Below are 27,977 nucleotides of genomic sequence, written 5' to 3' on the forward strand. Positions count from 1 at the left end.
TGATGCCTGGGGACTTTAAAAAGAAGTAATGAAAGGCAAAGAGATCCCAGGAAAGGAAAAGAGCCCTGCCTGGGAGTGAGAGGGAGCTCTTTGCTCTCCTCCTGACAGGCTCATAACCCCCTAACGTGGTGCAACAGAGCTGTCTGGCACAAGGGAGCCTGGCCAGGGCAGCTGGCTCTCTACAACTGCCCAGGCTGTCCTTGCTGGGAAACCTGGATTCACTGGTGTACGGCTAAGACCACAGTGCTGGCCAGCCAATGGGGAACAGGACTCCTGGCAAAGATGGATTCGCCCAGGAGCCAGTGGGATTTTTGTCACTACAGGGAAGGTTCTCAGAGGAGGTTGGAAGTGAGGAAACAAGAATGAACAGATGCCCAGAGCCCATGGTTTAAGGAAGGAGGGGAAGGACGAGCGAGGGTCCCCCTCCCTAGGCAATGGTTAAAAAGGAAAGAAAGGGGAAAAAAAGGAAAGGAAAGAAAGAGCACAGCCTTTGAATTCAAATAGACACTTGCATTTGCCTGGTTTCAGGCAAATTACCACTTAACCTTTCTCCACCTCAGTTCCCTCACTGTAAGATGGGCCCGACATCACAGGTTGTTAAAGGAGGTGGGGAGATTAAAGAACCTATGACGACATGGAGTTGGTGCTCAGTGAGCCGGCTTCCCCTCTCTCCTTAGAATACAAAGCCAGCCCCACCTGGTCCCAGGAAAAGCCCAAGGGGAAACTCTCACCCAGTGAGCCCTGGAACAAGGCACTGGAGCCTTTCTAGGGAGGAGGAAGGCAGTCCCCATGGCGATGGGCTGACTCATTTGGCCAAGCGTCCTTAATTTCCCTCTTCACATTTTGGGAGCCCTGGAGTGCTCTTCCCCCAAATGAGGCACGCAACAGAAATGAACTGTGATTAGCACAGCAGAGAGACCAGAAGGACGGGGGAGTAGGCAGAGCAGCTGCAGAGTTTCCTGGAATTAATGGAGAGGGAGCAGAAAGGGCAAGTTGCTGTCTCTGAAGATCTGTCTCCCTGCGCCAATCACCAGGCAGAGACTTCGTTTAAAGCCAACCTTCTCAGCCTTTGCAGGGCAAAACCAGCTCTGAGGGCTGCCTGTGATAGACCTCACGCACCATGAGAGGCAGGCCCGGGGTGTTCTCTGCCAGGGCACACAGTGAAATTTCAAGCCAGTCCCTAGGCGATGCAGGTGGCTGCATGAGACAGACACAGAACAGTGCACTAGACGCAGTTAATGCTCAGCCCTGGAACGTCGGCTGTACCAGATCTGCAGAAGGTTACAATCTGAAGGCAGATGAAGGAAAGAGCGATTTTGAAAGAGTTTGGTGAGACGGCGCTGTATGAGGCCCACGTGCTGCATAAATGTTGGGAGGTGGGAGGGGAAAGCATCCAATCATTTTTCGAGGGAAGGTGGATATTATTATATTGTGGGTTTCAACTCTGCTGTCAGATAACCTTTTCAGCCTAGGGCTCTGCCACTTTGAGCCATGCCTAAGCCAAGGCTGTTGTCATTGAACATTACAGGTGACTAATAAGCAACGGTAAATACACTCGTGTAAATACCAGAAAGAAGTTCTGGAGTCCAGTCTGGGCCCTACCCCTTCTGTGTAGCTTTGGCCAAGTCACTCAACCCTGCTGAGTTTTGGTCTCTCATCTGCTAAGTGGGACAGTAACTCCCGCCAGGAAGATTCCATTGAGAAGGTGGTGGTTACTTAGCATGTCAGGAAGAGCCAGCCGTTCTTGGCCACCATGAAGATGGCCCATGATCTTTGGACTCACAATCCATATTCCTCACACATAACTACACTTCTTCCAGCCTTAGAGGCCAATGAGGAATCTATCAACAAGATGAAGTGTGGAGGATGAACACAGGAAATGGAAATGGAAGTGAGGACAAGGGGTTGCAATCTCACAGCTCCTTGACCCTCCAACATGTCCATTAGCTAAGGGTGTCCAGACAGTGGTACTGAAAGAAGCCTCCACACCCAAACAAGGGCCATGGCCAGAATCTAAACCTGGTCTCTTCAATTTTTCTAAGTGACATTCATTGACCTTTCAGTCTAAAGGGTACTTTTTCAAATAACCCCTTTCTCCAACTTGACTAGGAGGACAATCACAGATTTTGATCCCTAATGCCAATTGGTCTCTCAGATACAAAGCTCTCTGGGGCCAGTCAGCCTTTTGAAATACCCCACACTCCTCCCCAGATGCATTAGAACCCCATCGGTAGTATAACAGCAGCTTCTCTGGTCTCAGAATATGCTTAGTGGAAAATGCCCACGGAATCATTTGATACTAAGCAAGATGAACGTTTCATCAACTGGGCACCCGTCAACATAGCAGATGGGATACACTGGGGTTCTGTTACAACTCACTTGGAAGGAATGCTGATCACTTTTCTCCACAAGGGCTAGGATCCTACAGCCACGACAGGGTCAGAGGCATCCTGGTGGTGGGGAGCAGATACGAACCCAAACTTCCTGACATGCACAGTGAGGCTGTCCTCACATCACCGTCCTAAACATCACAGTCTCCTGCTCAAGAACTCACAAACGCCCCTGACTTCCTGCCATTCCCGTTTCCTTTGCTGTGATCACACCATGCGGACGCTCCTTACATCCCTATGACTTCCCATTACCGCCCCGGAGCTCCCCCTACTCCGTTCAGGCTCATCTCTGCTCTGGCATCAAACCTCCAGCGTCACGCACACGCCTGAGCTTTTGTTCGGGTGTTTCCCACTGCTGCCGTCAGTGGTCGGCCTGCTCTTTGCCCACCTGACTCCACTCAACTTTCCATGAAGACCACCCCGCCCACTTCAGCCTGCCCTCCTAACTCCCTTTGCTGAGCCCGCCTGATGCTCATGTTTTTGCATCGACTTGGCACTTAATTAGAAATGGTCTTGTCTTAAATAATATACCAACCACCTGTCTCTCCCCATGAACAGAAAAAGTGTCTTATACGGTGGAGAGAGTCTGAGGGCCAGAAAATCCTCCATGGAAACTATCAGACTTTACTAGCTGTGACTACTACTATTGTCAACTCCATCTCTCTGAGCCTCAATTTCCATTCCTGTAAAATAGGAGTAATAATCTTAACGTGAATGAAAGGACTAAATATGGTTTTCACAGGCTAACACCTATTGGTGACTAGCACGTAGAAAGTATGCTCAAAAGTTTGTTTCGATTCCCCTTTGCTTCTTGTTTCTGTCCTGCAAAACCTAGCACCATATTGCAAACATAGAAGGCATTCAATAAATGTTTGATTAATTGACCAGCAGCATAAAGCAAACCAATAACTGGAGGGTTATTATACAAAGTAACAGTATGTGGTCAAAATGTATTGATCTATTTTTCAATTATGGACAAAAGGCTGATGTCTACAGAGGGAAAACAATCTATTTTAACTAAAGAAGTTTTCAGGATTACAAACTGCCAGTCTGTCTGAACCCGTAACTCAGCCAAGTAGAAGTTTCAGCTTAAGCGTTCATGAGAGTAATTCGTCACGCCCCTCCTTCACCCCTTCTTACACAACTTACCTCCATCCCCACCCTCTTTTCTATTTCTGGCCCACAGAAAGTTGACGTTACACACTAAACAGAGTATAATCCTTGCTACTTCTTTAAATCAAACACAGAGCAAAACTATTCTATAGGAGCTCTTTTCTAAGTTATTCCAAAGCATCCTGATCACCGCCTTTCCCAAGCAGAACTTACGTTTAATATGTATAAATATAAAATTAACTTTGTCTTCTAACAAGGCCTTTCTTGTCCTACCAAAGTGTGGAGAAGAGAGAGGACAACCACGAAAATTAATTAAGTCGTTCAACCCAAATCAAGCTGAGAATATTCAGGTCCTATGAGCAACTATGAAGTCCACGCACCAAGGACGGTGCTGGACATGGTGAGTCCAATGACACTGGGGCTGGAGAGGAGCTCAGATAGAGTTTTCAGCAGAATCATTTTCACTTTGTGGCCTTTCGGCCTTATTGTCCTTTTCTGTTGCTTCTCACTGTTCCTTTTTCACATACGGGGTGCTTCTCTGGAGGAGAATGTCTCTTGCCACCCCATTCACTTTCCAGCTGGTGCCTCACAGTCAAAACAAGCCCCCCGCCTCATATGGGCTTGGGACAGTGCTCCACTGTGAATAGGAACCAGCCTAGAAATGTAATTTTAGTTAATGATCATAATACGCATTTGTGAGATTAATTTTCCCCATGCCTCCCACTCCCACTCCCGGGTGGTGAGTCAGGCACTAACTCTCTTGAGTGGCCCAGCTGTGGTTCAAAACATTACAGAGCTAGACAGGTCCCCAAGAGGTCATCTAGCCTGCACCCCTAACTCCACACAGGGAAGATGCTTGGTGTGGGTTCCATTTCAGCCTCAACAGTCAAAAATTCTTGATGTCAAAAGGGGCTGTCAACCTGTTCTAAGCCCGAGGTACTTCTGTCCTCTCTAGAGACCAAAAGCAACTGGTCAGTCTCTTTTTCTTCATGATACAAATACTAATGGTTATTAAGTGACCCCTCATTCTCTTCCCCAAGTTAAACAAGCCCAAATCCTTTAACTTTTTCTTTAGGGCTTATTGTCTATCCCTTTAAACATTGTTAATCATCTTTTTGGTTCCCGTTGGTTTTTCCAGTTATTTGCAGCTAACTTGAACATGGTGGTGTCAAATATTAAATAGGAGTGGAGAAGTACTTCCCAGCCCTTGCACATTAGTCCCCACATAACACAGCCTGGTATCATCCTTACTTAAAAATAAACAACACAATACTCCTTCAGCCAGTGTTCCACTAGGACCTCCTGATCCATCTCAGCCATGATTATGCCTTGCCAAGCGATCGCTAATAGCACAGCCAACATAACTGTATCAGTCAGACTGGTGCTAAACCATTGATGAGCACTGTTACCACCTCTTAACAAAGTAGTTCCTGTTCTGATGTAAGGAAAGATCAGGTAACCAAGGGATCGTGCTGCTCACGCCATGTTTATGTAAAATACGTAACAGGATTTTCTAACTTCTGGCCTGAAGAATATTTCTCCTTCTAGTCTATGCCGAAAAACGGACATCTGGGTGACCTCAGATGTGATCACAGAGTGGAGCTCGGAGACGATGGAGCAGGCATATAAATGCCCATCCCAACCCCTGCCCTTCTAAGGAAACCTGGAAGTAGCTAGGAGAATTTAGCAATATGCTCCACTTAAAGGTATCCTGAGATCTGAAAAATTACTGAGCCTTTCCAAACAATCAAGCATCCTCTAGTAAGGGCTAAAAAGGAGATCTTGGATAAATCTGACGTGGCTGCTGCCCCATCAGACATTTGGAAAAGGCAGCCCCTGCCCTCACCACCTGCCAGTGACATCTGAGTCTCCCGGGTCTCCTCTCTCCTTAGTTGCACTGAAACTACAGCCCCACACTAGACAGCCTGTTCCTATAAGCAGCCCAAACAGTCTCTCCAAAGAAAGCCTTAGTCAAGAGGTAACACAAACTTTAGGTAAAGAGTGTTTGCCCATCAGAATCAAAGTAGCCTTTTCCAGGGTATAAAGTAGAAAGAAGATTTCAGGTGCAATCACTTCCCTCCTAAAAAGATATTTAATCCCCTAGGTAACCTCTGAATTGGACCTAGTGTCTCAAATCTGAGTCACTGCAGGAAGTGGGTGATGTATAATAAATGTGCAAAACTTCCTTTTGACTCCAAGTATCTAGAAACAGATGAATGGATAAAGAAAATGTGGCATGAACATGCAATGGAATATTACTCAGCCTTAAAAAGGAATGGAATTCTGACACACTACAATATGAATGAACCTTGAAGATATTATGCTAAGAGAAACAAGTCTGTCACAAAAGGATAAATATTCTGATTCTACTTACATGAGGTACCCAGAATAGTCAAATTCATAGAGACAGAAAGTAGAATGGTGGTTGCCAGGAGGTGGGGAGAGGGGGAAATGGAAAATTAGTGTTTAATGGGTAGAGTTTTAATTGAAGAAGATGAAAAAGTTCTGGAGATGGATGGTGGTGACAGTAGTACAACAACATGAACGTAACTAATGCCTCTGAACCATACACCTAAAAATGGTTAAAATGGTAATTTTCATGTCATATATATATATATTGCCACAATAAAATGGGGGAAAAATCCCTTTTTCTGCTAGGGAAATGTATAAAGTCCACAATGAATGCCATAATGTGGCGTTCAGTCTACAGGAGGATAGAACGTGCTAGCATCAGCATCACAAAGTCATGCTCCATCTCCACCTGGCCTCAGCAGGGGCTAGCAATGCTCAGAGAGCAAGACTTGGCCTGAAAGGCTGGTGTGGTTCTCTCTGACCTAGAGGACCCGTCAGAGAAGAGTGTCCACATCCACACACAAGGAGAAACCTGTCTCAGGGGGACTGGTTTACAGCCATGCCAACCAGCATTTTGAAGAGGCAACACCAAGAGCACTTTTAGGCAGTAGAAGCATGAACCTCTCAGCTTTTCCCAAGCACACACCAAACCTTGCATTCTTGTGCAAAACTATCTTAGCCCTGGTGTGACGACAACATTCGCCGGGTATATTAAGTCAGTACATATAACCAGGCTCTTCATAAATCCACTCTGGCCATGGAGAGGGTGATGACGGCCATGGTGGTGGTGGGCAGGGGACAGCATGTCTGGACTCAAAGCGCAGGTGCTGGCACCAACGCTGAGCTTTGTGCACTTCCCAGGACGCCACCTGTCAGCCAAGCCAGCGGCCACCACTGTTCTAGACTGTGTTTCTACACAAAACAATAAGGTTCAGCAAATCCTGGACATGCAAATGGGCAGAGTCCCTTCTACAGGACAGCATGAAAGTTGAACTTATGCAGGATGAGGTTGGAAAAGCAAAATTTACAGAGATGCTATAGAAGCATTGGAAACAGACTTTTATTTAACAGAAACTTATACAAACTTGATACAAACCCTACATTATGCAAAGTTTTATCACAATTCTACACGTTATAACTTGTGGGAGTGGGTGGGAGAGAGGATTATTATTATAATTATTAGCATTTTGGAAAGGGACATTTTCTATCAGAAAACGTCACAGAAAAGGGCTACAAAATGATACAGAGACACTCTAGGTGATCTATCCGGGGGACTGGCATTTTCAGGGCTGGCAGGAAGTCTGTGCCCATCCAGTCTCCCCCTTGCAAAGGGAAAAGAGAGATTCTTGGGCTCAGAACCATTTCAGTAACACTGTCAACTCAAGACTTTTGCTGAGAGGAATACCCAGAGTTAGATGGTACATTGGTTGTGACTGCTTACCAGTGAGGGACACTCAAGAGCGTGGACAGGTAAGAGACTGGGGGTGGAACCCAGTGGCCCAGCCAGTGAACTCAGCCCCTTCACTAGGCCGCAGACACTATGCTGAATGCGTTTCATAGGCCACAACGTTCCTTCCACCAACATGGCCATAAAATGACGTGTCAGACCTCTCGCCTTTTCCCTTTTTACCCCCACCAGCAACCAAATTTGAGGTTTCCATCTTTCACATTGGCCTTCCTCACTGTGTCAGGCCCCAGGAACTGGCTCAGCAGCAGGCCCCCTTCACACGTCTCCCCCAGGAGCCGCGAGGGGACAGAATTAATGTCATCCCAAGTGACACTTTTTTGTTCTTTTTTTTCCCTCTCTCTCTCTTCCTTCACCACATTATTTTAAACAAAGCTGTCCGTATCCAAATCTGTTGAATCTGCAGAGATAGATTTAATCACTAGATGGAATTCCTTTCAGAACTAGGCCTCGTCAGACACGATAACCAGGAGGCAGGCTGCTTCTCAAAACGGGATAAATGGGGCTTGCCCAGGGTAAGGGGGGAGCTGTTTGATTGTTTGCTTGGGTACTTGTTTGGGAGGGAGGCTCAGAGAGACTGCTGACCGCCTTTGTGCCTAATTTATTTCAGTCAAGTCTTAAGACATCATCAAACACTTTCAATAGACTTTTGAAGAAGGAAAAAAAAATCGATCACTCCTCACTTACCACATCCAACTTGCAGAAATAAAAATACCTAAAGCACATACATGAATGGCTTTTAAAAACCCCGAGAGAGCAGAGTTGATCTTTATTCTCTTATTAAAAATGTGGGGTATTTTTCCTTAGAGTTAATAGGCAGTCTTTATTTTACATTAAGTCCTCTTTTGATTTTCATGTCTTCACAAAATTGCTTTTAACTTTTGAAGTAGAAGGTACTTTAAACAAAAATACTCTGCCACATCAGCACCTTTTCTTTTAAATATTGAAATAAATAAAATAGTTAACTTTTTTTTTTTTTTTTGTCAGTTTGTTCGTGTTCAGTTATTTCTACTATAGAGCAATCCCAGTCTGACCTGCATACTTTCTCACGGACACTTAGAGAAAATGTAATGGAGAATTTTAAAAAGAGGAAAAAAAGAAATTCTTCTTATTGCACAGTTAGGCCATTCCCAAGACGTCACTGAGCTGAGCTGAGTTGCATTGGAGGCTTTTCCGCAATCCAGGCTCCTGTGTTGGCAGAAACACGTGCGCAGGAGGGGGCCAGGCAAGGGAGGAGGAGGAGGCGCAGATCGTGGTGGCTTCTTTTCACCTTCTTCAGAAACGTCTTGTTTGAAGGATATCGGAGTCCCCAGGTCAGAGCGTTGACTGCAGAGGGAAAGGCAATGAAAGATAAAACAAAAAACAACAGCACAGGACAAATGCCTAAAAAAGAAAGGTCTACATTAAGGGGGTGGTGGACATGAAATGAGTGGAAAAGGGGAAAAAAAAAGAAAGAAAGAAAGACCGCAAACAGCAAATCGCCACACGAACAAGGCCGTGGCTATGCGCAGGGAGAACCAGGCTAGTGCCTTGTGCCTTCACCACCTGCAGCTCGAAATCAGCCAGGAATAGGGCAGGGCAGCTGCTCCTGGCCAACGGGATGACTCAAGGCTCAGAGGGCACGGCTAGACTGTCAGTTCCTAGGCGGCGTAGCTGGCAAAACTGGGTGTTAGCAAAATCTTTTTACCTCCTCTGCTTGGAAATGAAACCAACTGAATCTTTTCAATGTTAAATACTCCAGAAAGACCATTATGATACAACCTGTCGCCTCACCTAAGCGGACATGAGTAGTTCCTACGGTACAGGACCAGCTGCAGTCACAGAAAACCCCAACGGATGTCCCATTCGGCCTAAGGCCAAAAGGAGACTGCTTCATGCCTACACCCTCATCCCCGTCCTGACCCAAGTGACTCCAGGTGTCAAAATTACTCAAAAGAGAGAACCAAGCCAACATATCCATTCCAGTCCTTAACTAGCCCAGTGATCGCAGTCGTCAGCCTTGGAACCTGGTGGCACTTCACACCAGGTAAGTCCTCTAGCCTGATGGGCACCAACCAGGCATGCGTTTTGCTTCCAGCTGAAATGAAATCTGCTAACTTATTTTGGTCTTTGGAATGGAGTAGCCAACATGAAAGAGTACAATGAAACCAAATACTATCACATTTCACCCAAGAAGCCGTTCCTGAGGGCAGAGATGGGTGCCCCTAACAGTGTCCAGCTCACTCTGAGCTAAGTGGCGAGGGAGGGAGGAAAGGAAGGTGGGGTGCCCAACTGGATACTGGCCAAGGTGGCAGGGAACAAAGTTCAAAATCAAGTGAGCCACCCAGCCTCTTCCAAGTTGAAATTCCCCGCCCACCCCCACGCCCCAACTTCTCCTGCTAGTACCTGAGGCATCACTCACGTGTCAGGTGTACAGGACTGGATCAGCTGCACTTCTAAAGCTAAGATTCTATCCATCTACTCATGCTTTCCAAGGGAGGCTGAGACAGGTCTCATCTCCACCCACCACCAAGCCCTCCCCCCACACTTGTTCCTGTATCTTTCCTCTCCATCCCATCCCAGTCCATGCCACTGTCTCCCTCTAGGATCTGCTTTTCTGTTGCCGCCTCCCAGGCTCCCCCTTCTTCCTTGGTGCTCATCTCTTCACTGTACCACCTCCTCCAACCCCTTCACGCCAGTGATAGAACCCACTGGCCTTTCGCCAGACCTTCCATAGGGGTTCCAAGTGTTCTCTGGTTGGGCACCCAGTCAGACTGTCACCCCTGCCAGGAGTCTTTCTGTCCCTCACCCAATGCCTCTCACCCTTCTCTGGCCCCTCTGCCACTCAGTTAGTGAGTCTGTTTCATAACCATCCCCCATGCCCTTTCCATTTCCTCAAATTTCTACCTTTGACCTCCCAACACATACACACACACACACACACACACACACATGCTTCTTTTGTCCCATCTAAACCACATAGCTGGTTGGTTCCCAACTCTGTCCTTCTACATTCATGTTCTCTTCCTGGGCCAACTGCAGGCCACTGGGAATGTCCTGCTATGTTTCAGTCTTCTGCTCTCAGTCCCCCCTAAGTCTCAAGGAAGCTTACTTTCCAGCCCACCACACATCTTCAATTTCCCTTCACCCGTCCTCACATCCTCATTCTCTCCCTCACCCCTCACCACCACTTCATGGCCTCCTGGCTCCCATCCACCTCCTTGACTTGACCAGCGGGTGCTGTGTCCAGATATGACTTCAACCTTTCTGTCAGCAACACTTTCTGAGCGCCCGCTATGCATAGAACAAGACACCAACTCCTTCCACTAATTAGCTCAGAAACATTGTTCAGTTGTGCTTATTTCAACAAGTAATTATGACACAATGGTGTCAGGTACTGTCCGAGGGACATGCATGACATCATCTTTGCCCTCAAGGAACACACCATCTGCTTTATCAGAAAGGCTACAAACAATCACAATATGTTTTGATAAGCATTAATACCAATGACATGAACAAAATGCTACAGAACAATACTTAAGCAATTTTTTAAAAATATTGTGATTTTTGCCATTTTATATAAATCCCAACTTTGCTTTTCGTTCAGCTCAATCTCCATTCTCTTTGACAACAGACATTCTTGCCTACAGATTAAATAGCCACAGTCAAGCTCTTTGTTGATCTGGATGGCTTCCTCCAAAAAAATCTCCCTGACTGCTATGAGCCAAAGCGAAAATAATCATGAACCACCCCACGATACTCTTACACATTCTTAACTACTTGTGAATATCTAGTCTGCCAAACTAAGTTGCAAATAAATCCAATGGACAATAAATCCATTGGCCCCATGTTTAATTTCATCCTATCCTTCACAGGCCTGAGCTGCTATTACTCAGTCCCCAGCTGCCAAATGAATGAAAATATTATCCTCTAAGGTCTGCAGCCATACCAGCCTAAACCTCAGCTGAAAGGCCAAATGTCTGAGTCACTTGGAGAGGAGTAAATCAATCATGTGCTCCCTGATACTATGCACTGAGAAGGATACAGCATCACTTCTATGACAGTCTTACCAAAAATGCATAACCTGATTTTAATCATTAGGAAACAGTACACAATCCTAACATGAAGGACTTTCTATGAAATGATAGCCAGTATTCTTCAAAGGTTTTAAGGTTATGAAAGACAAAGAAAGATGCAAAACTAATGACTTAAGTTAAAGGATTTTAAGAGGACATGACAACTAAATGTAACATGGGATCCTGGACTGGATATTGGGCCAGAAAAACACCATGAGTGAGACAACTGGCAAAACTGGACTAACATCTGCAGACTGTGGTATTGCGTCAACATGCATGTCCTGATTGTGATTATTGTCCTGTGATTATTTGAAGAATCTGAGTGAAGAGGATATGGGAATTCTTTGTATTATTTGTATAAGTTTTCATAAATCTGAAATTACCTCAAAATGTTAAAAAAAAAAGTGTTTAAAGTCTTAGTTGTTGGTTGAGGGCCAGTGTTGGGACACTTTGAAAACCTAACTGCCAATATCTTTTAGCTAATAATTTACTTCTAACAAGGATCTTCTATCATTCTCAGCTGTTTTGTAAATCAATCAAGCAGAATGGTTCTTCCTATACTGTTATTTTGAGTAAATGGTCAGAAATCACTCTTATTAAATACAACAGTATCATATAATTCAATATTTTAGTGCTAGAAATACTTGGATATGTAAGGTGGGGTTACAGCTCAGCTGTAGAGTGCATGCTTAGCATGCATGAGGTCCTGGGTTTAATCCCCAGTATCTCCACTAACAAAAAAAAGGGGGGGGGGTGTATAGCTCAGTGGTAGAATACATGCTTAGCACGCACAAGGTCCTGGTTCAATCTCCAGTACCTCAATCAAAAAAGTTTTTTTAAATAAAATAAAGCATTTGTCTTTGAAAGAAGAAGAAGAAAAAAACTATGTTTAAAAAAAAATAGAAAAAAAAAAAAAAAGAACTACTTGGATATGTGACCAAAACAGGGCTTGAAGTGATTCACCCTGCGACCTCACTACTCCCTCACCCAACCCCAATGTCACCACCAGCACACTGATCATTTAAAAAGCTCAACCGTTGTTCTTTGGGAAAGTTCATGAAGACTTAGACATTGCCACCTCTCAACAGGATTCCAATGTGATGATATGTTTGGGTTTTTATTTTGTTTGTTTGGTTTGGTTTGGTTTTTACAGCATCAGTTAACCTCTTCTCAACCCAGTGAGGTCTTGAATGAAAGACTTCAAAGCCCTTTATTGATTTTACTCAAGAAATCTTCAAAACAAGATCTGTGGAGAAGTCAGTACAGACTGAGGAAAGAGTATTAGAAGACCCAGATACCACCTACTGACCCTGGACTTCAGACCAGTCATTTAACCTGATTGAATCTCAGTTTCCTCATCAGTAAAATGGGAATAAAGAACACCTACCCTACCTCGCAGGGTGGCTTTAAGAATCCTCATGAGGCCATGTTGGTTATATATTCTGACAGGGTAAGGAATGTCCACACCCTCGGGATAGAGAAACTGAGGCAGAGATTCATGGCAACAAACTCACACACGGACTGAGTCCAGAACCCAGGACTTTTCCACTCGAGGCTTCTACTCACTAGATCAAAAATGCCTCACTCAGAAAAGACAGAAGTAACTTCACTTCCAAAGGCCAAACAAAATCCCCTGCAGAATAATTCCTAGTGCATGCGTCTGCTCAAACTTTTAACTACAAGTTCAAGATCATATTCATCAGATGTAACAGGAGGCATATTGGGATAATATTAATTAATTTTATTCCACCATGAAGTGAGAACCTCCAAACAGCCTTTAGTTCTCTCCCCGAGTAATGATCTTGTGTTCCCTCAAGTGCCATATAAAGGCAATATCAGGCTTCAGCCCATTAGGTGCATAGAGAGATGCAAAGTAAGCAGGAAGACTTAAAGGGATGCTGTTGATGTGAGCATCATATTTTTATTAAGTCCTTCTCTCCACAATACCAGTAGCAAATTGCATTAGTGACTTTAAAGTACCTTTAAAAAATTAAATGCATATTTTCTCACTCCCAGTGTTAAAGGTGATAAGAGGGTCTGATCTCTCCATAGTCTCAGGAACAGATGTAAAGGGTTGGATTGTCCTAGGCAGGAAAAAACAACAGATAGACAACAACGATAATCACCTTTACATCAACAGTTCCCCCTGGGGGATCTGAATGTTGTAACAAATTTAGAAAGTTCTGTATCTTTGATTTTCTTATCTTTGGGTTAGGACTCAGAAAATTAGGTGACACTTTTAAAGGATTTGGGATGATGCTTTGCTGAGCTGAGGACAAAGGAAACTAGTCAGACCATTTTCATCCTGGTGACTCCAATTTCTTTCATATTAATATTTGAGTAACAATACTTATTTAACAAAAGCAACAACAAAATGGTAGATGAGTTGACTGCTCACACAACTCTAGCAATTTCTAAGGCTGCAAAAAAGTAGACCTATGTCCCTAACAGGCATTCAGGAGGGAATGTCTAGAAATGATGGTTTAGAAAATGAGCTCTCTATAAAATGCTGCACAGAATTTTAATTGGAATTCTCTATGGGGGATCTAATTGGGTACTCTTCAGTTTTGAAATTGCTTTTAATAAGGGTACCTTTTAAAGCTATTTTATTACAAACACTCCTTTCTTCAGGTGGACCCAAGAAAGAGGAAGGGAGATACATGTATATATATGTATACACATGTTCATATATTCCATATATACATATACATGTGCAAAGGGCAGCACAGAACAATAATAAAAGTAAAGACTGTAAGTCCTGGAGTCAGGCTGCCAAGGATCAAAACCTGGCTTCTTATTAGCTGTGGGGCTTCAGGTATATTTCTTAACCTAATTACTAGGCCTCAGTTTCCTCATCTGTAAACTGGGAATAATACATGCACCTTCCTCACGGGCAGTCATGAGAATTCAATGAACCATTCCAGGGCAAATAGAACAAGATCTGGCATATAAATGTTGGCCATTGTTATATAACGGAAGGAGGATAATGATGTAACATTGACCATCAAGGCATTTGGAAACCCTGGCGCAGCCAGCTTCCTCCTCAACTGCCTCCTCAGTCTTGCCTTCCTTCCTTCACTTCAAGATACTTGCCTCCAAAGCAACCTCCATTCCACCCTCTTCAATGTAACTCAACATCTCTGGGTTGATCTTTCTCAATGAAAAGTGAAAGATTTGAACTTCATCATCGTCAAAGTCCCTTCCAGTCCTTTATTGTTTTTTTAAAGGATGTAAATTCTGAGTCTGTAGAAAGATACTATAAGCAAGATGAGACAAGGTCCTCAGGCAGTGCTAAGATACATTTTGATGCTCACCTTGGCTACGCCAACTAAGAAAGATGAGGACATCTACCACCCCCAAGAGGGGACCTTGAAGATCAAGCTAGACTAGCAAAACGGAAATAGATCAGCAATAGCCATCCTCAGATAAATCTCTCCATGGGAGTTTGTCTCATTTAGACAGCTCATTCGTGGTGCCCCATCAGGACTCTAAGCTAGACCTTGAAATGAGGTGACATTTTATAATTTGTTTTGATTATGCAGGTTTTTAAAAATTTCAAGTTCAAAGGCAAGCTGTCATTGAGAACTTCAGGACTACAAACAACTACATGGAGTTCAAATGGCATATATATTGGTTGGACATCTTTTTATTAATGTAGAAACTCACATTTCATCAGTGAGAACAAGTGATAAGGCTATGAATCCAATATCTGAGTCAAAGTCAATGAACAGATGAAGCCAAGAGGCAGAGATTGACAGCAAGAGCAGGCTGTGTCCCCAAAGAAGAAACAAACTGGAACCATCTGGGATAGCTTTTGCACACACGTGAGCACACAGGAATATTACAACTTTGGAGGTTTATGCTGCATTTCCTAGGATCAGGGCCACACACAGATTAGGCAGAACATCCCCAAAGTGAGTGACGTGGTTACTTTCATTCTCTCACAACTGAGAACAAATGCCCAGGCGAGCACTTAGACATTTCAAGCAGGAGAAAAGCAGCAGCCCTTTCCATTTCAGCCTAGCAGGGAAGCACAAAGGGTCCATTTGCGGGTTTCTTTGCTCGGTCCTTGCTTTTGTTTGGTTGGTTTGCTATTTTAATGAGAGGTCTGATGCATGAGGCTCTTGCAAAGGCTGGACTGTCAAAGCAGATCTTCCCAGACACTTACAGCCTGTTGCCTGGGTGGCCTCGTGGAGCCCCCAACCCAAGCCAAATGGCAGTGCCTGAGTATCTGGACCTATGCTCTCATGAAGGCCGGAGACCCTGACCCTACTTACTGGGAGCTCGGGATCTTCAGATCAACTGGGTTGAATGTTGTGCCTAATCAGAGATCTTCTTTAATTGGCTGTTCAACTGGTGCCTGGAGCAAGGAATTCCACCCTAGACATGCAGTCCCCTCATTCCTACCCAAGTACAGCACCCAACTCCAACCTCACTTCCCCGGACTCCACTTCCAGACGTAGCCCAGGAAGGCAGACTTAGCCAAGCACTCCCCCCAGCCATCTTCTCTTGCAGTGGAAGCCATAAGCCACCATTCTCCACACAGAGCCCCCCACAGTCCAGGCAAGCTTCAGATCCCACACCTAGGCCCAGGCCCGCATAGGTACACATGCGCACGCAGACAGCTGATGGCTGGTAGAAGATGCTCCAGTGGCCACACCCACACTAATAAGTGGGGTTGAACCCAGAAAAACAAAAGACGAGTTAGGAGGCGGGAAAGGAAAAAAAGGAAAGAAGAAAAAAAAAAGCAACTGTGATGGTTTTCCCTCATCGTAAGACAGATCAGTCAAGACATACCTTTTGACTAGGACTGCACAGCTGTTCATCCTCGGGGCTGCCAACAAGGTGGATGGTCTCCGTCACCCCGGGGGCCTTGAGCAAGTGTTGCTTTGGTTTATTTCAGGAGGTGCTATTGGAAACATAAAACAAAGTGCCTGGGGGGCACTATAAAAAAATAGAAAAATACAGGAGACTTGATCATCCAACGGGTATTTATACGTTTTTAAACAGGGGGCGAGGGGAAGAGGGAAACAGACTGAGGTAACATTCTTTCTTCCATGAGCGCAGCCTCGAGTTGTTTGTCACCGCTGAGTCCATGCCTTTCTGCTTATATTCCATTCCTGCATGTGGAAATTGCTCTTCGCCAGGTGGAAAGCGAGGGAAAAACCCAGCAACAACCAAACAGCAGCTATGCTGACAGAGGAGGAGGGTCCCAGGCCAGGAGGCGCTGCTGGTCAGGGCCCAGGTGCTGGAGGGAGGCTGCACATGGGCGGCCCAGGCTTCTCAGGAACTGCCGCCGTTTCATCACAAGCAGGGAGGAAGATGGAAAGGTCAGGGAGGAGAAACGGGGAGGGGGTCTGCCGTGGGGAGCCACCAACTCCGTGGGGCACAGAAAGTGCCATCCTCTGCCATCGAGGAAATCCTCCTGATTGGGGAGCTTTGAATCAATCCTCCCCCCAGTGGCTGTCTTCTAAACAGGACATTACTTCCATGTCTTTGATTTCCCTTCTCTCTCTCTCTCAAAAAAAAAGTCTGCTTCTAACAATAGCTAGAATATATAAATAATAATTTTTAACGGTTATCGGTTCTTTGTTTCCAAACCCAATGCTCCTCCACTCTTCATTTTGCCAATAAATAGGATAACTGAGGAAATCAACTCTGCTCATGTCAAAAAGATCCCCTCCCCCCCAAAAAGAGAGAATCTGCCTAACTTCCCATTTCTATAGAAAATAAATAGTACATCACGATGCCATCTCTCTGAAGGACTGTTATTCTGCTCTTCTGTTTTGTTTCAGTAGTTTGTGCTTCTGTTGTACCCTAAAGAGAGGGAAAGGGGGCAGGGACACGTGGAAGGTGAGAAGAAAAAGCAAGGATGAAGGGAAAACCTAAGTTGTCTTTCATTAAAAAATATATATATGTATATCAGAACCAGAACAAGGACCAAAGTCAGAGGGTGATGGCTAATTGCCCAGAGAGTCTGTTCCGTGCGTTTAGCAACTGCCCTTTTTATCTGCTGTGGGCGAACCGCGGCCACTGCGGCGTCCTCGGCAGGAGCGAGGCTCTTCCAAATCGTCCTCATCAAAGCCGTGGAAAGTTGAGGTGTCACTTTCTGACGTGGAACCGAATAAGTCCTCCGTGGTGCGTGCTGCGGCTGCTGCCTCCTTCTCCTTCCTGCCTTCTCCTCCCAAATGAGCTGACATGTATGATGAATATATCAGCACATGGTTAAGCAACAGACAGCATTATTCATATTCTTATTACATTATTACCGGGTTATTCTTAATAGCAAGAGCATAAACCATTTCACACTAAAAAGGGGTGAACTGGGTGTGCGTCACCTGGCAACAGGGATTTGGGGTAACAGGACAAAGCCAACATTTCCAGGGAAAAGGATTCTCCCCTCCCTGAAAAGGCATCATCTCTACCATAAGACATGTGTCCACAGCTCTGACAGTGCAAGATTCAACCTCGATCTTTCTTTCTTCTCTTCCGTAGGCACACATTGGCATGCATGCTCGCTCAACCCTGCCCCAGACAATGCATTTCCTTGGTGGTTTTTAAGCCCGGTTGGTATTTCTTTGGTGTTTGCAGCAGGCGTTTCTTTGCACAATGTTTGTCCTTCACTTTGACAGTCAGCTTTACAAAGGTATTACTGTCAGATAACCCGGTCAAGGTGGTTAAGCCTCCATCCATTTTATTTTTGATTTTTACCCATTTCTAATCCCATTCTTTCTGGACCCTTTCAATGCTGCCCTTACACCATGTAGCTCATTTGCTCTGAAAGCAAAAAGAAGTCGGCAAGTCTGATAAGCAGTAGGTAATAAAAGAGCCTGTGGTTTTCTTTCACCTCTGGAGGACAGTTCTGTGATCTGCACCCACGTACGTGTGCATACACATGCACGCGGTGTGCATGCGGGCCCATGCACAGCCCTCCAGCCACTAAACGCACTCAGGTCTGAGTTACTCCAGAAAGTTACTCCAGAAAGCCCAGTTACTCATATTTAACTCAGAGCACTGAGAAAGTGGGAAATAGGGGTGGCAAAGCCCAATAAAAGTGTCCTCAAATCTACGAAAGTCAAGTTGAAACTTTTCCACATTCTAAATGGGGCCTGGGACAACCCCCTAATGAGGTCATGAGGCACCACTGATGGTGCCAGTTTCAGGAATCTCACACTCTCCCCCAGGAAAAGGAGGTGGCAGGGTAGGTGGGAAGGACAAGACTGCTCTTCCGAGCTTCACACTCTTCCTTGGAAGGACTCCAGGGAGGCCCAGAGAGGTATTCGCCCACTTGCCTTAACAAGCGTATCCCATGGGTTAGTGCCACCTGTTTATTCCCAAGGTATCGACTATTTCAGGAACATCAGAGTCAGACCTTGACTAAACTATCCATCAAAATGAATCCTTGGCAAATGCAATGAGAACACCTAGACTGGTATAAAATGACCCCCTGAGCCCCACAACAGACAGATCCCAGGAAGAGTAAGCTGAGCAAAGACAGTAAGAGAGAGGCTTTGGAGAGAAAAAAAACCAACTGCCCACTTCTGGTCCCCCGGGGATCAGATTCAAGTACCCCATCTTTTACAGGAAAGGAAGAGGGGAAATTTCATCAGTTTTCACTGAATGCTGAAGCTGCCCTCCCTAACACATCCCAAACCCACAGCAGTCTGTAACATTCTGCCTAGAATGCCATGCCACCAAGTAACTTTGCTTCTGGTGGTGGAGATTTTGTCCGATCGCTTGCTTTTAAAAACTGCTGAATTGGATTTCATTTGTTTCATTTTCTTTTTGAGTATCTAAATCCCAGAGTCCACCATCCCATGGGCCCTCCCTTCTAAGTTGGCACCAGTAGGACTGAAAAGTTCGACATTAGGTATCACATTTGGCAAATAAATGAACTGACGGGATTGTACGAGACCGGCCACCCCGTCAGGGTGCTCAAGGGTTACACGTGGAGGGTTGTGTGCAGTGGAAACCACGGTGCTTTTCCAATTCCTGATTTGCCGCTCAAGTCAGTCTTAAAGCTTAAGCAACCCAAAACCAAATATAAAAGGACAAAAGCTAAGGTTTGTGGACAAAGCAAGGGGAGAACTGAGCTGCTATGGTAAAGCCAGGTCTGGTCATCTCAGGCCTCCTCTCAGGACTCAGAGTAGAAAAGCTGCTGGGTGGAAAGGTGGGACAAGAGTCCCGGCTCCTGGCTGCTGGAACCAACCACCCACCGAACTGTATTTCACCTACTAGCCAGCAGCTGATGAGACTACAGATGAGTCTGAAACCTTCTCTCCTCCCTGCCTTGCACTTTGGTCTAGTTATAACATAAAACAATACGAAAAACCAACCACAACCAGCCAAAAATAATAGAATTGAAAAATAAGACAATGGCTTGAACAAAACCTGAAGACCTGAACTCATTTTAAGAAGGAAAGAACAAGACCAATTTTAGTCTCCGGATAAAGATGAAAATTTCAAAGTATTCCAAGTCAACTCCAGATGAGCCCTAAGAACACCAACTCTTTTGCCTCCTTGATCTACTCTCAGGCTCCCTTCTGTCTGTTCCGTATGAGAAAATGGGATGAGTGGCCAATGGAGGTGGTATTTATGCAGCTTCCTAGGAGCCCAGAGGCCTCTGACTCCCACAACTCCAGAAGCTCCCCCAGTGTTCATGTTTCCATACTCTTCCGGTTTGCCCCGGGCTCTTCCACAGAACAAACACATCATTTTTATTACATGCACATCACCCGATACAAGGAAGCATGTTGCCCATCTCCAGGGTGTTTCCACACCGACTCACTGTTGTCCACAACAACAACACACAAAACATATCCACCTCGTGGAAAAGCCGGACAGACAGAAGCCAAAACCTCCTTTCTCTTTACCTGGATCCCAGGGCATAACTTATGGTTCTTAAGACTCAAAGAAGAAAAATACCAAAATAACCTGAAAACCCCTCTCCACTCAAAATCACCACCACCGTCACTCCACCCCACCTCCGTCCCCCCCCCCCCCCGCCCCCCGAGGACGGCAGAGGAATGCGAGCGGGACAGCTCCTGGGCTACGGGCACACACTGCGAGGAGGGGCCGCACTCACCAGAGCGTCCGCAGTCTGCACAGGACACCAGCTCTTCCGGCCTCCCGCTCTTCTTGTTCATGTTCGAGCCCCCCAAGCAGAAGTCACAGTAGTTATTGGGAATGACGGTCCCATCCGGTCCTTTCTGGGCTGTGGAAACATTTTTTTTTAAAAAATCCAATGTTAGGCTGAGGTGAGTCTCCACTGGCCCCTCTTCTCCCAGGTTGCGGCAGAATCTGTTCCAGAAAGAATACAAAGTTTAGAATCTGAGGTTTCGTGACAGCCAAGTTGTTAACTTGGGCTAAGTTTCCTTTAGGATCCTCCTCGGTTCAGCTAATGTCTTACAAGCCGTCCAGAGCTGAGTTTGATTTTTGCACTATTTCCCAGCTCTGTGTTTTTAAAGAAACTACCCTGCTCCTCTGATGGCAATGAGCAGGGCATCCAGAAGGCCTCCTAGTCAAGTGAACTTCTCTCATCCCTGAAAAACCAGCCCTCAGGCCAAGGCCTGACACATCAGACAGCAGCCATCAACACTGGTGTGACTTACAGGGAGGGAGAACGGTCATTGCCTAGGCCTTGCCCTTGGGAAAGATGCTCATGCTTAGGAGATACTCCTCCTGCCTCTGAAAAGGAAAACAAAGAGGCACTGATGGGTGGTCATTTCCACAAAGGACCCTGCAGAGGCTCTTGAGGACTCTGAGGAACATCTTGGCAGGTACGCAGGTGTCCACTTTGTTTAGCCTCATCTCCCTGATGTCCAGGTCATAGAAAGTACCCAGGACTAGTTAATCAGAACTGGACGCTTAGTCTCATGCTGGAGATGGGCTGAATGGTAAGTTAGTGAGCATGTCTTGAGGCTTAAGACATTCATAAGCCACCCACGCTGAAAGGCCTTACACGAAGGCAAAGAAGTATCTTGGGCAGGATCTTAAAAACAAAGCCTTGTGAGAACAGCCCACGTCCCCAAGCACTGAACCCTTAGCTTCTAGGGGCTGGCTAAAGAGCCCTGGAAAAATACCTCTACTTTCCTTGTTTTTCATTCCCTATTGTGGACATTTCTTTGTCATATTAACACTCTCTGTGACGAAGAAAAAAAGTCTCTCTGTTTACGGGATCAGCCTAAACCACCAGGGCATCTTCCCCCTCGCTACACCCAACGTCTGCCGCTCTCTCATTATTCACTGGCTACCGTTAATCAGGGTCCCGTAGGGTACAAATCTGTAAAAGGAAGCAGATATGTGAGCAGAAATACCATCCAGACAGTAAGTGATAAACGGATTCACCCACTTTAATATGATTCCCCCTGGCCTTCGCTTCCTCCATGCCTCTGCTTTGCCTCCAGGAATAGAAAAACTTACCTGGGGAAGGCGGAAGACAAAAGCTCGCAGAATTACATTATAGAGGGTTAATCCATTTATCAGTTGCTATTTGGATGGTTTAATCAGTTTCTAAGTCATTGATTTTCATCTTCGGGGAGGCAGACGATTCTCTGCAAGAAAAGTGTTGGTTGTTTGGGGCAGACAGGGGAGCTGGCCACACCCTGTGGCCGGGGGAGTGTGGGCTTTTCTTCATCAGTCACTGCATCGCAAAGACATCTGTGTGTCATACAGAATGGTTTTGCAAATAATCTCCAAAAACCAGAGGCCTGCAGAAATTTTACTCTGCCTATAACATTTTCATTGCCCCAATCCAGAAGGAAGTCCCTCATCTCCTTTCTCTCTCAGTTGCCATCTTAACCACTTTTAGAACTCTCTTAAGAAAATCCAAGCATGTCTAGGAAACAAATAAACTCAGGGTTTCTTCATTAAGAGACTATCATGGAAGTCAATCAAAAGGTGAACAGGAAGAAGTGGGTTACGTTATGTTTAGGGGCTGAGTATAAACCAAAGCTAAGCTCCAAGATTGGTATGAACTAGGTGTAAAATGTGGAGATGCCAATCACAACTTAGGTGGCTTCCTGTATGACGAGTGATCACAGCTCCCATGTATGTCATCCCACTAGACCTCTCAGGAGGCCCAGTCTCATCAGCTGTCTCTTTCCTGTTCTGTTAGGGACCCTTCATCATGTCAGATCTTCTCCCCTTTCATAAAATCTTTAAGCAGCCACGGACTCTTGTTTTCTCCAACACACTGCATTCCTTGTGATTTACGAGGATGAAGAAATGGAATATAGAGTCTAAGAGCTCCCAGATGATTCTTTGTAGTTTTTGCCACCAGCAGACCACCAGTAGAACATCCTATTGAACCAGGGATTCCAAAACGGCATGAAACAAAAAATTCAGAAACGATCTAGTAGAGCAAAGGAAACAATGATGGAGAAATTGATCCTATGGAAAGACCAAAGAAACAGAATTTAATTCATCTGATGAAGAGAAGTTTCTGAGGAGATGGAATCAGAGCAGGGTCCCCACATATATTTGCATTGGTTGCTGGTTATACAAAGCTGCTGGCCAAGGGAATAAAGATGATGCTGAAGTCCCAGCTGCAGGCTCTGGTGTGTGCAGGTGTGACATGCTGGGGGAGTGGGTACCATTTTAGTCCAGCAATGGCCCAGTATAGAAAGTGGTAGTGAGCAGTTATGCTTCACTTTCCAGTGAGATCCTTTCTGCTTCAGTTCTTAGTCTCATCTCATGGCAGTGAGCCCAAAGCTGGCTTCCATCTTGGTAAAGCAGCACAGGATGGGCTAAGCCATAGCTTTCACATCTGGTTCTCTTAGCTTGTAGGTATTTAGCATTGGTTTCAGGGTGAGAGATCTCACATGGAGCTCTCCCTACTCCCCAGCCAGAAAAGATCATCCAGGCCTTGGGGAGAGCATGGTGTTGACATCATTTCTATGACCTTTCCCTTGTGTGTATGTGTGTACACCTTATTGCCCCATATTCAGTGGTTTACTCCTTCAGATTGGGGACCACATCAACTCATTGTTGGAAAACCTACATGTCCCGCATACAGGAAATGGCTAACAAGCATGTGTGAGATGAATGGCTTAGAAGAGGATGGCAGAGGAGTAGGTAGGCAGCCCAGTGATGCATTGGGAGCTCCTCCCGGGGGAAAGAGGCAGGGTTATTTGTCACTCTGAATATCACTCACCACCTGGTTTATTCCCCTAGTCCCCAGAGCTGGTCCATGTCCAAATGGTCCAAATGGATTGATCAGTCATCTGGCCTGGGTCATGTCTAGCTCCCAGTGTCCACAAGAGTAGGTGGCCAAGGAACCCAGGTTGCTGGGAGCATAACCCTGTACTGTACCCTACTATGCACAGTAAGTGAAGTATCATCTTATACACAACATACAAGGAAAGGGTAAGTCCATGAGTCACTGTCTCTTGAGAAGGGGACACCAGGTTGTGCCCACCCACTCAGCTCCGTCTCACTCACCTGTGTTTTGAGAAGAAAAAGAAGCAGATGTATATTACACTATAGAACTGTGACAGATCTTATGCTGATGCTTCAGCCACGCAACTTCATTGATTCTCACAACAATGTGGTGAAGTAGGGAGCATTTGACAGATGAGGTAACTGAAGCCCAGAGAGATTAAGGGGCTGCCTTCAGGCCCTAGTTAAGAAGTAGAGGAGGCGGGACTCACCCCTGGGTTGTCTGTGTCCCCAGGGACTCTGTTTCTAATCACATTTCTCTGCTTCCTGGGAAGTCCAGAGCCAACCTTGCATGTGAAATATTTCATAAATCTCTTTAGAGTCAACATGATTCACCCATTACTTTATTTAGGAAGCCCAAAGCGATAAAAAAAAAAATGCATTGAGATTGGCCTGATAAAAGTGGAAATTCCCTTTGAACTTGAATTTAATGTCCCTACTGCAGTAATCCATCCTGGTGACCCTGTTTATTGTCCTATACTCTGTGAAAACACTTCTCCAGAGAATTCCAGAGACTTATGACGGATTTTTTTTTTAAAGTAAAGCTCACACCGTGGCTTTATTGGCCTTTGGCCTGACCCATCCGTGAGCAATTTCTTAGCACCGTCTATGAGATCATTATAAAAAAGATTTTACTATAAATAGGAAGCTCTCCCAGACCTTGCAAGTGGGATTTAAATAGAGATTCTGCTTCTGCTTATGGGAAATTGAGTCTCGCTTTATAGAACAAGATGACGGGGAGGCCAAAGCCCCAAGTGGTATCTCAATGGTGGCGTCCCCAGTGATGGATTTGGTTTTCTGTTGATGAATGTTCATGGGCTGAGATCATATAAGTGATATAAGGAAGCTGCTGAGAAAATTAAGTGAGCCTTGAGAGTTTAGGAGTTTACCTGGGGGAGATAACTCTTAAAAGCTCACAGGGGGAAAAAAATGGAAATCAAGAACCAAGTTCATGCAAAAATTAATAATAAATAACAGAAGGTGGGAAGCAACGTTCAAATAAATCAAATGAAGAGAAAGGAAAAGCCAGGCTCCAAAGAGTCCCAGCAGCACACTCAGGAAAGAGTGAGCAGTCATTCTAGAAAGGCATCAGGGCACACGACCACACTGCAGGAGTTTTTACTTCATTCAGGCCACGTGTCGAGGGCAAACAAGGCCCGAAGTCTTCCATGGAATTATCACCCAGACAGGGCTGTCTTTCCCCCTTTTAGTCTAACTTCTGCTGCGATACGCCTGCCACTCATGAGACGAATGAGCAGTGGGGACAGGCTGGCCATCAGCCACAGCCCTTCACCTGCTTCTGCTGAGACCAGAGCTGTGTCCCTAGCGTCCTAGGGAAAAAGGAAGCAAGCCAGAAGTTTAGGCTCCTCCATGGCATATCCACAAAAGCATGACTTCACATCCTGAGCAGATGCTCCACCGCCTGCCAGGGCCTGGTATGCAAAGACACGTGGCTGTGTTCCGTGGCCACCACTCAGCCCAAACCCAGCCCCAGCCCAGCAGCTGTCTTCCCAGGGCCTGCTTGCAGGGGCGTGCGGCACTTGGGTAACCTGGGGGCAGGGAGAAGAGCCCTCCAGGAGGCGCTGTGCCTCTCTTGGTGCCCCCTACCCGTCCCCCCACCACCCTCCACGGCTGACAGTTCTCATCCCTCCACAGGTCTGTCGTGTTGCCATGGCAACCGGAATCCTGGGCTCCGGCAGCCTCTGGTCTTGCCACCTGTTATTACTTCATCTCTCAAGTGTAAAGCATCCCAGCCCAGCGCCACTTGGCTGTGCAGAGCGCATCTTCAGAGGACGGAGTAAAGATAAGGGGCGAGGAAAAGAGGGGAAGCAAAGGTGGCCCCAGGCTGGCCACACAGGGCACGAGGGACAGGCCAGGCTAGAGGAAGAAGCTGCGGAGGCGGGGGAGGGTGATGAGGGAGGGGGTAAGCCAACTGCCTTCCCTTCAGAATCAGCGAGCAGGCCTCAGCTGGAGAGCAGGCCTCAGCTGGAGGCCACCGCCACCGCCTGCTCCCTTCCACCCAGCCTTTAATGAGGGACCAGGGAGGGGAGGGGGAGGCAGTGGAAGGCTGGGGCTGTGAAGAGAGCCATGCCGGCCCACGCGGAGTAGAGCCAGGAGAGGGTTAAAGTGGCGAGACAGAGACTGTGGGGAAGGCTGGACCAGAGGGCACAGAGAGCCTCGAAGCCTGGATAAATGGCCTTAATTCTCATGCTCTTGCTCACCCTACTCCTTGCGTGTTTACTCATATAAATTATCCCCAAGGTCTGACACCTTTTTTCATTGCTTCCCTAGAACTGCTGAAAAAATAAATCCCACAGATCCAAGGAATAAAAATGTTGGGATTCCATGCAGGCTGGTTCTTCTTGGTCACTTAATAGCAACTCGGGCCCCACCCTGGGACTCCAGAGGAAGACAAACGATGCCTTCCTCCCTGCATGTGGAAGGCGGGGCAACGGGGGAGCCCGGCACGGGGAGGGGGGGAAAGGAACACCAGGAGCCACGCAGCACGTGACCGCTCAGCCTCCCAGGCCCTTCTGCTGCCTGGCACTGAGCACAGTGCGAGCGTATGACCGTGAGGAAGGGGCGCTGCTGATGCAGACTGACTCCAGGCCCTGCGATCAGTCCTCCTGGAGAGGAGAAGGCCGAGGGCTGACTGAATAAGTCTTCAAGTTTATGGATGGGCCTAAATTGCCAGACTTCACATTGTCAAGGACAACAGGAGACAGAGAGGCTGAAATGGCAGTTCCTGCTACAAGAAAGCCGGAAATGAAGGTGGTTCGATAGTTAAAGGCGTGGTCGGAGGAAGGACGCGTCTCTGGAGAGGTCTCTGCACCTGGGAAGGGGGCCCTGGCCCGGGGTTGTTTGAGTGCATGCCTAGCTAGAAGCAAGGAAATATGCCAGAGGATGTCTTAAGGCCCCTTTTAGGCCGATTATTTGAGGATTATAATAGGGTGAAAGAAGAGACAGAAAAGCGAGGTTTTCCAAACCCAGAGGAACTCAGCCTTCCATCATTGCTTTATATTTGTGTCTGTGTCTCTTTCCCTATTAGCCGTGAGCTCCCTGAGGGCAGGAGCGGGTCTTTAATCTCTGAATCCCCAGCACCTGGCACGGTGATTGACACAGAGCTGACAATAAATACTTAATGAAAGGATGGGCAAATCTTCACAGAGGCTTTTCGGAGGAGAAAAAAAAAAACAATCTGCCAGGCAAAGTCAAAGACCAGGAATTGAGCAGATGTAAAGTGTCCCCTGAGGACTGAGTGACCATCCTAAAGCACTGCCAGCATCAGTCCTGTCCATAACAGGGGACACAAAGAGTGAGGGGCAGAAGCAACACAAAGAGTGGGGGGGCCCACTGGAGAAAATAAAGCTGCAGGGGAGAAAGCCAATGGGCCCCTCCCAGGGGAATCCTCTCCCTCAGGCATTACTTGGAAAACCTGGATGGAAGGGGTTAAGAACGCCCTGGCTCAGCGGGCCCCCGGAGCCCCAGAAACCCTGTGTTCGCTCTCTCACCAGGAGCCTGGAAGCAGCCACTGAGAACACAGGCTCTGGCTTTGTGCTTTGGTGGCCGTCCAATCCTTCTAAAAATGTAAAATGTCCATCATCCTACCCTTCCTTGTACCTATCCTCTTTTCCTCCATCTTTATGGGACACAAAACTCATACCTTAAACACACACCCTGTAAATATTTACTCCTAGACGCTGTGCTGTAAAATCAGAAAACACGTGTCTGTTCACACAGATGTCTCCACCTTAATGGATGCATTTGGTTAGGGTTGCAATTTGCCAGGAGTTTGGACACCATCTCACCAGTTCTGGGACTACATGGTCACATGGCCCATCAGTAATGTCCTTTGTGCTCCAGCCTGAGGCCAGCAACCCCGGCTCTGTCACTGATGTTTCAGAAGAGCGAGGAAAAGACCAAGTAAGGCTGATGACTTTTCTCAGTGCTGATTAAGGAAAGCATAGGGAGATGTTTCCATTTTCCAGTGGAAGGTCATGTGGGTCAGTTCATGCCCCGGCGAAGCGACTTGTTATCACCACCAAATGAGCCAGTTGAGGGGATAACATTTAACTTGAGAGGAACTATGTCGACAGGGCTGTGAATGAAGTGGTGTCATTCCCCCTTAGAGAGCTGCAGGACATCCCAGAGATTTAGAGCAGA

General features: G+C 46.3%; 1 protein-coding gene across 1 annotated transcript in view; it reads right to left on the minus strand.

Moving 5' to 3' along the window:
* DPF3 (double PHD fingers 3) overlaps positions 1 to 27,977 on the minus strand; it is a 248,393-nt gene that overhangs the window by 41,515 nt on the left and 178,901 nt on the right. Inside the window, 1 exon segment of the mRNA XM_014558984.2 lies at positions 20,461 to 20,589. Within this exon segment, the coding sequence (XP_014414470.2) occupies positions 20,461 to 20,589 (129 nt within the window).

The sequence above is a fragment of the Camelus ferus genome, chromosome 6 (assembly GCF_009834535.1).
Source record: "Camelus ferus isolate YT-003-E chromosome 6, BCGSAC_Cfer_1.0, whole genome shotgun sequence".
Lineage (NCBI taxonomy): Eukaryota > Metazoa > Chordata > Mammalia > Artiodactyla > Camelidae > Camelus > Camelus ferus.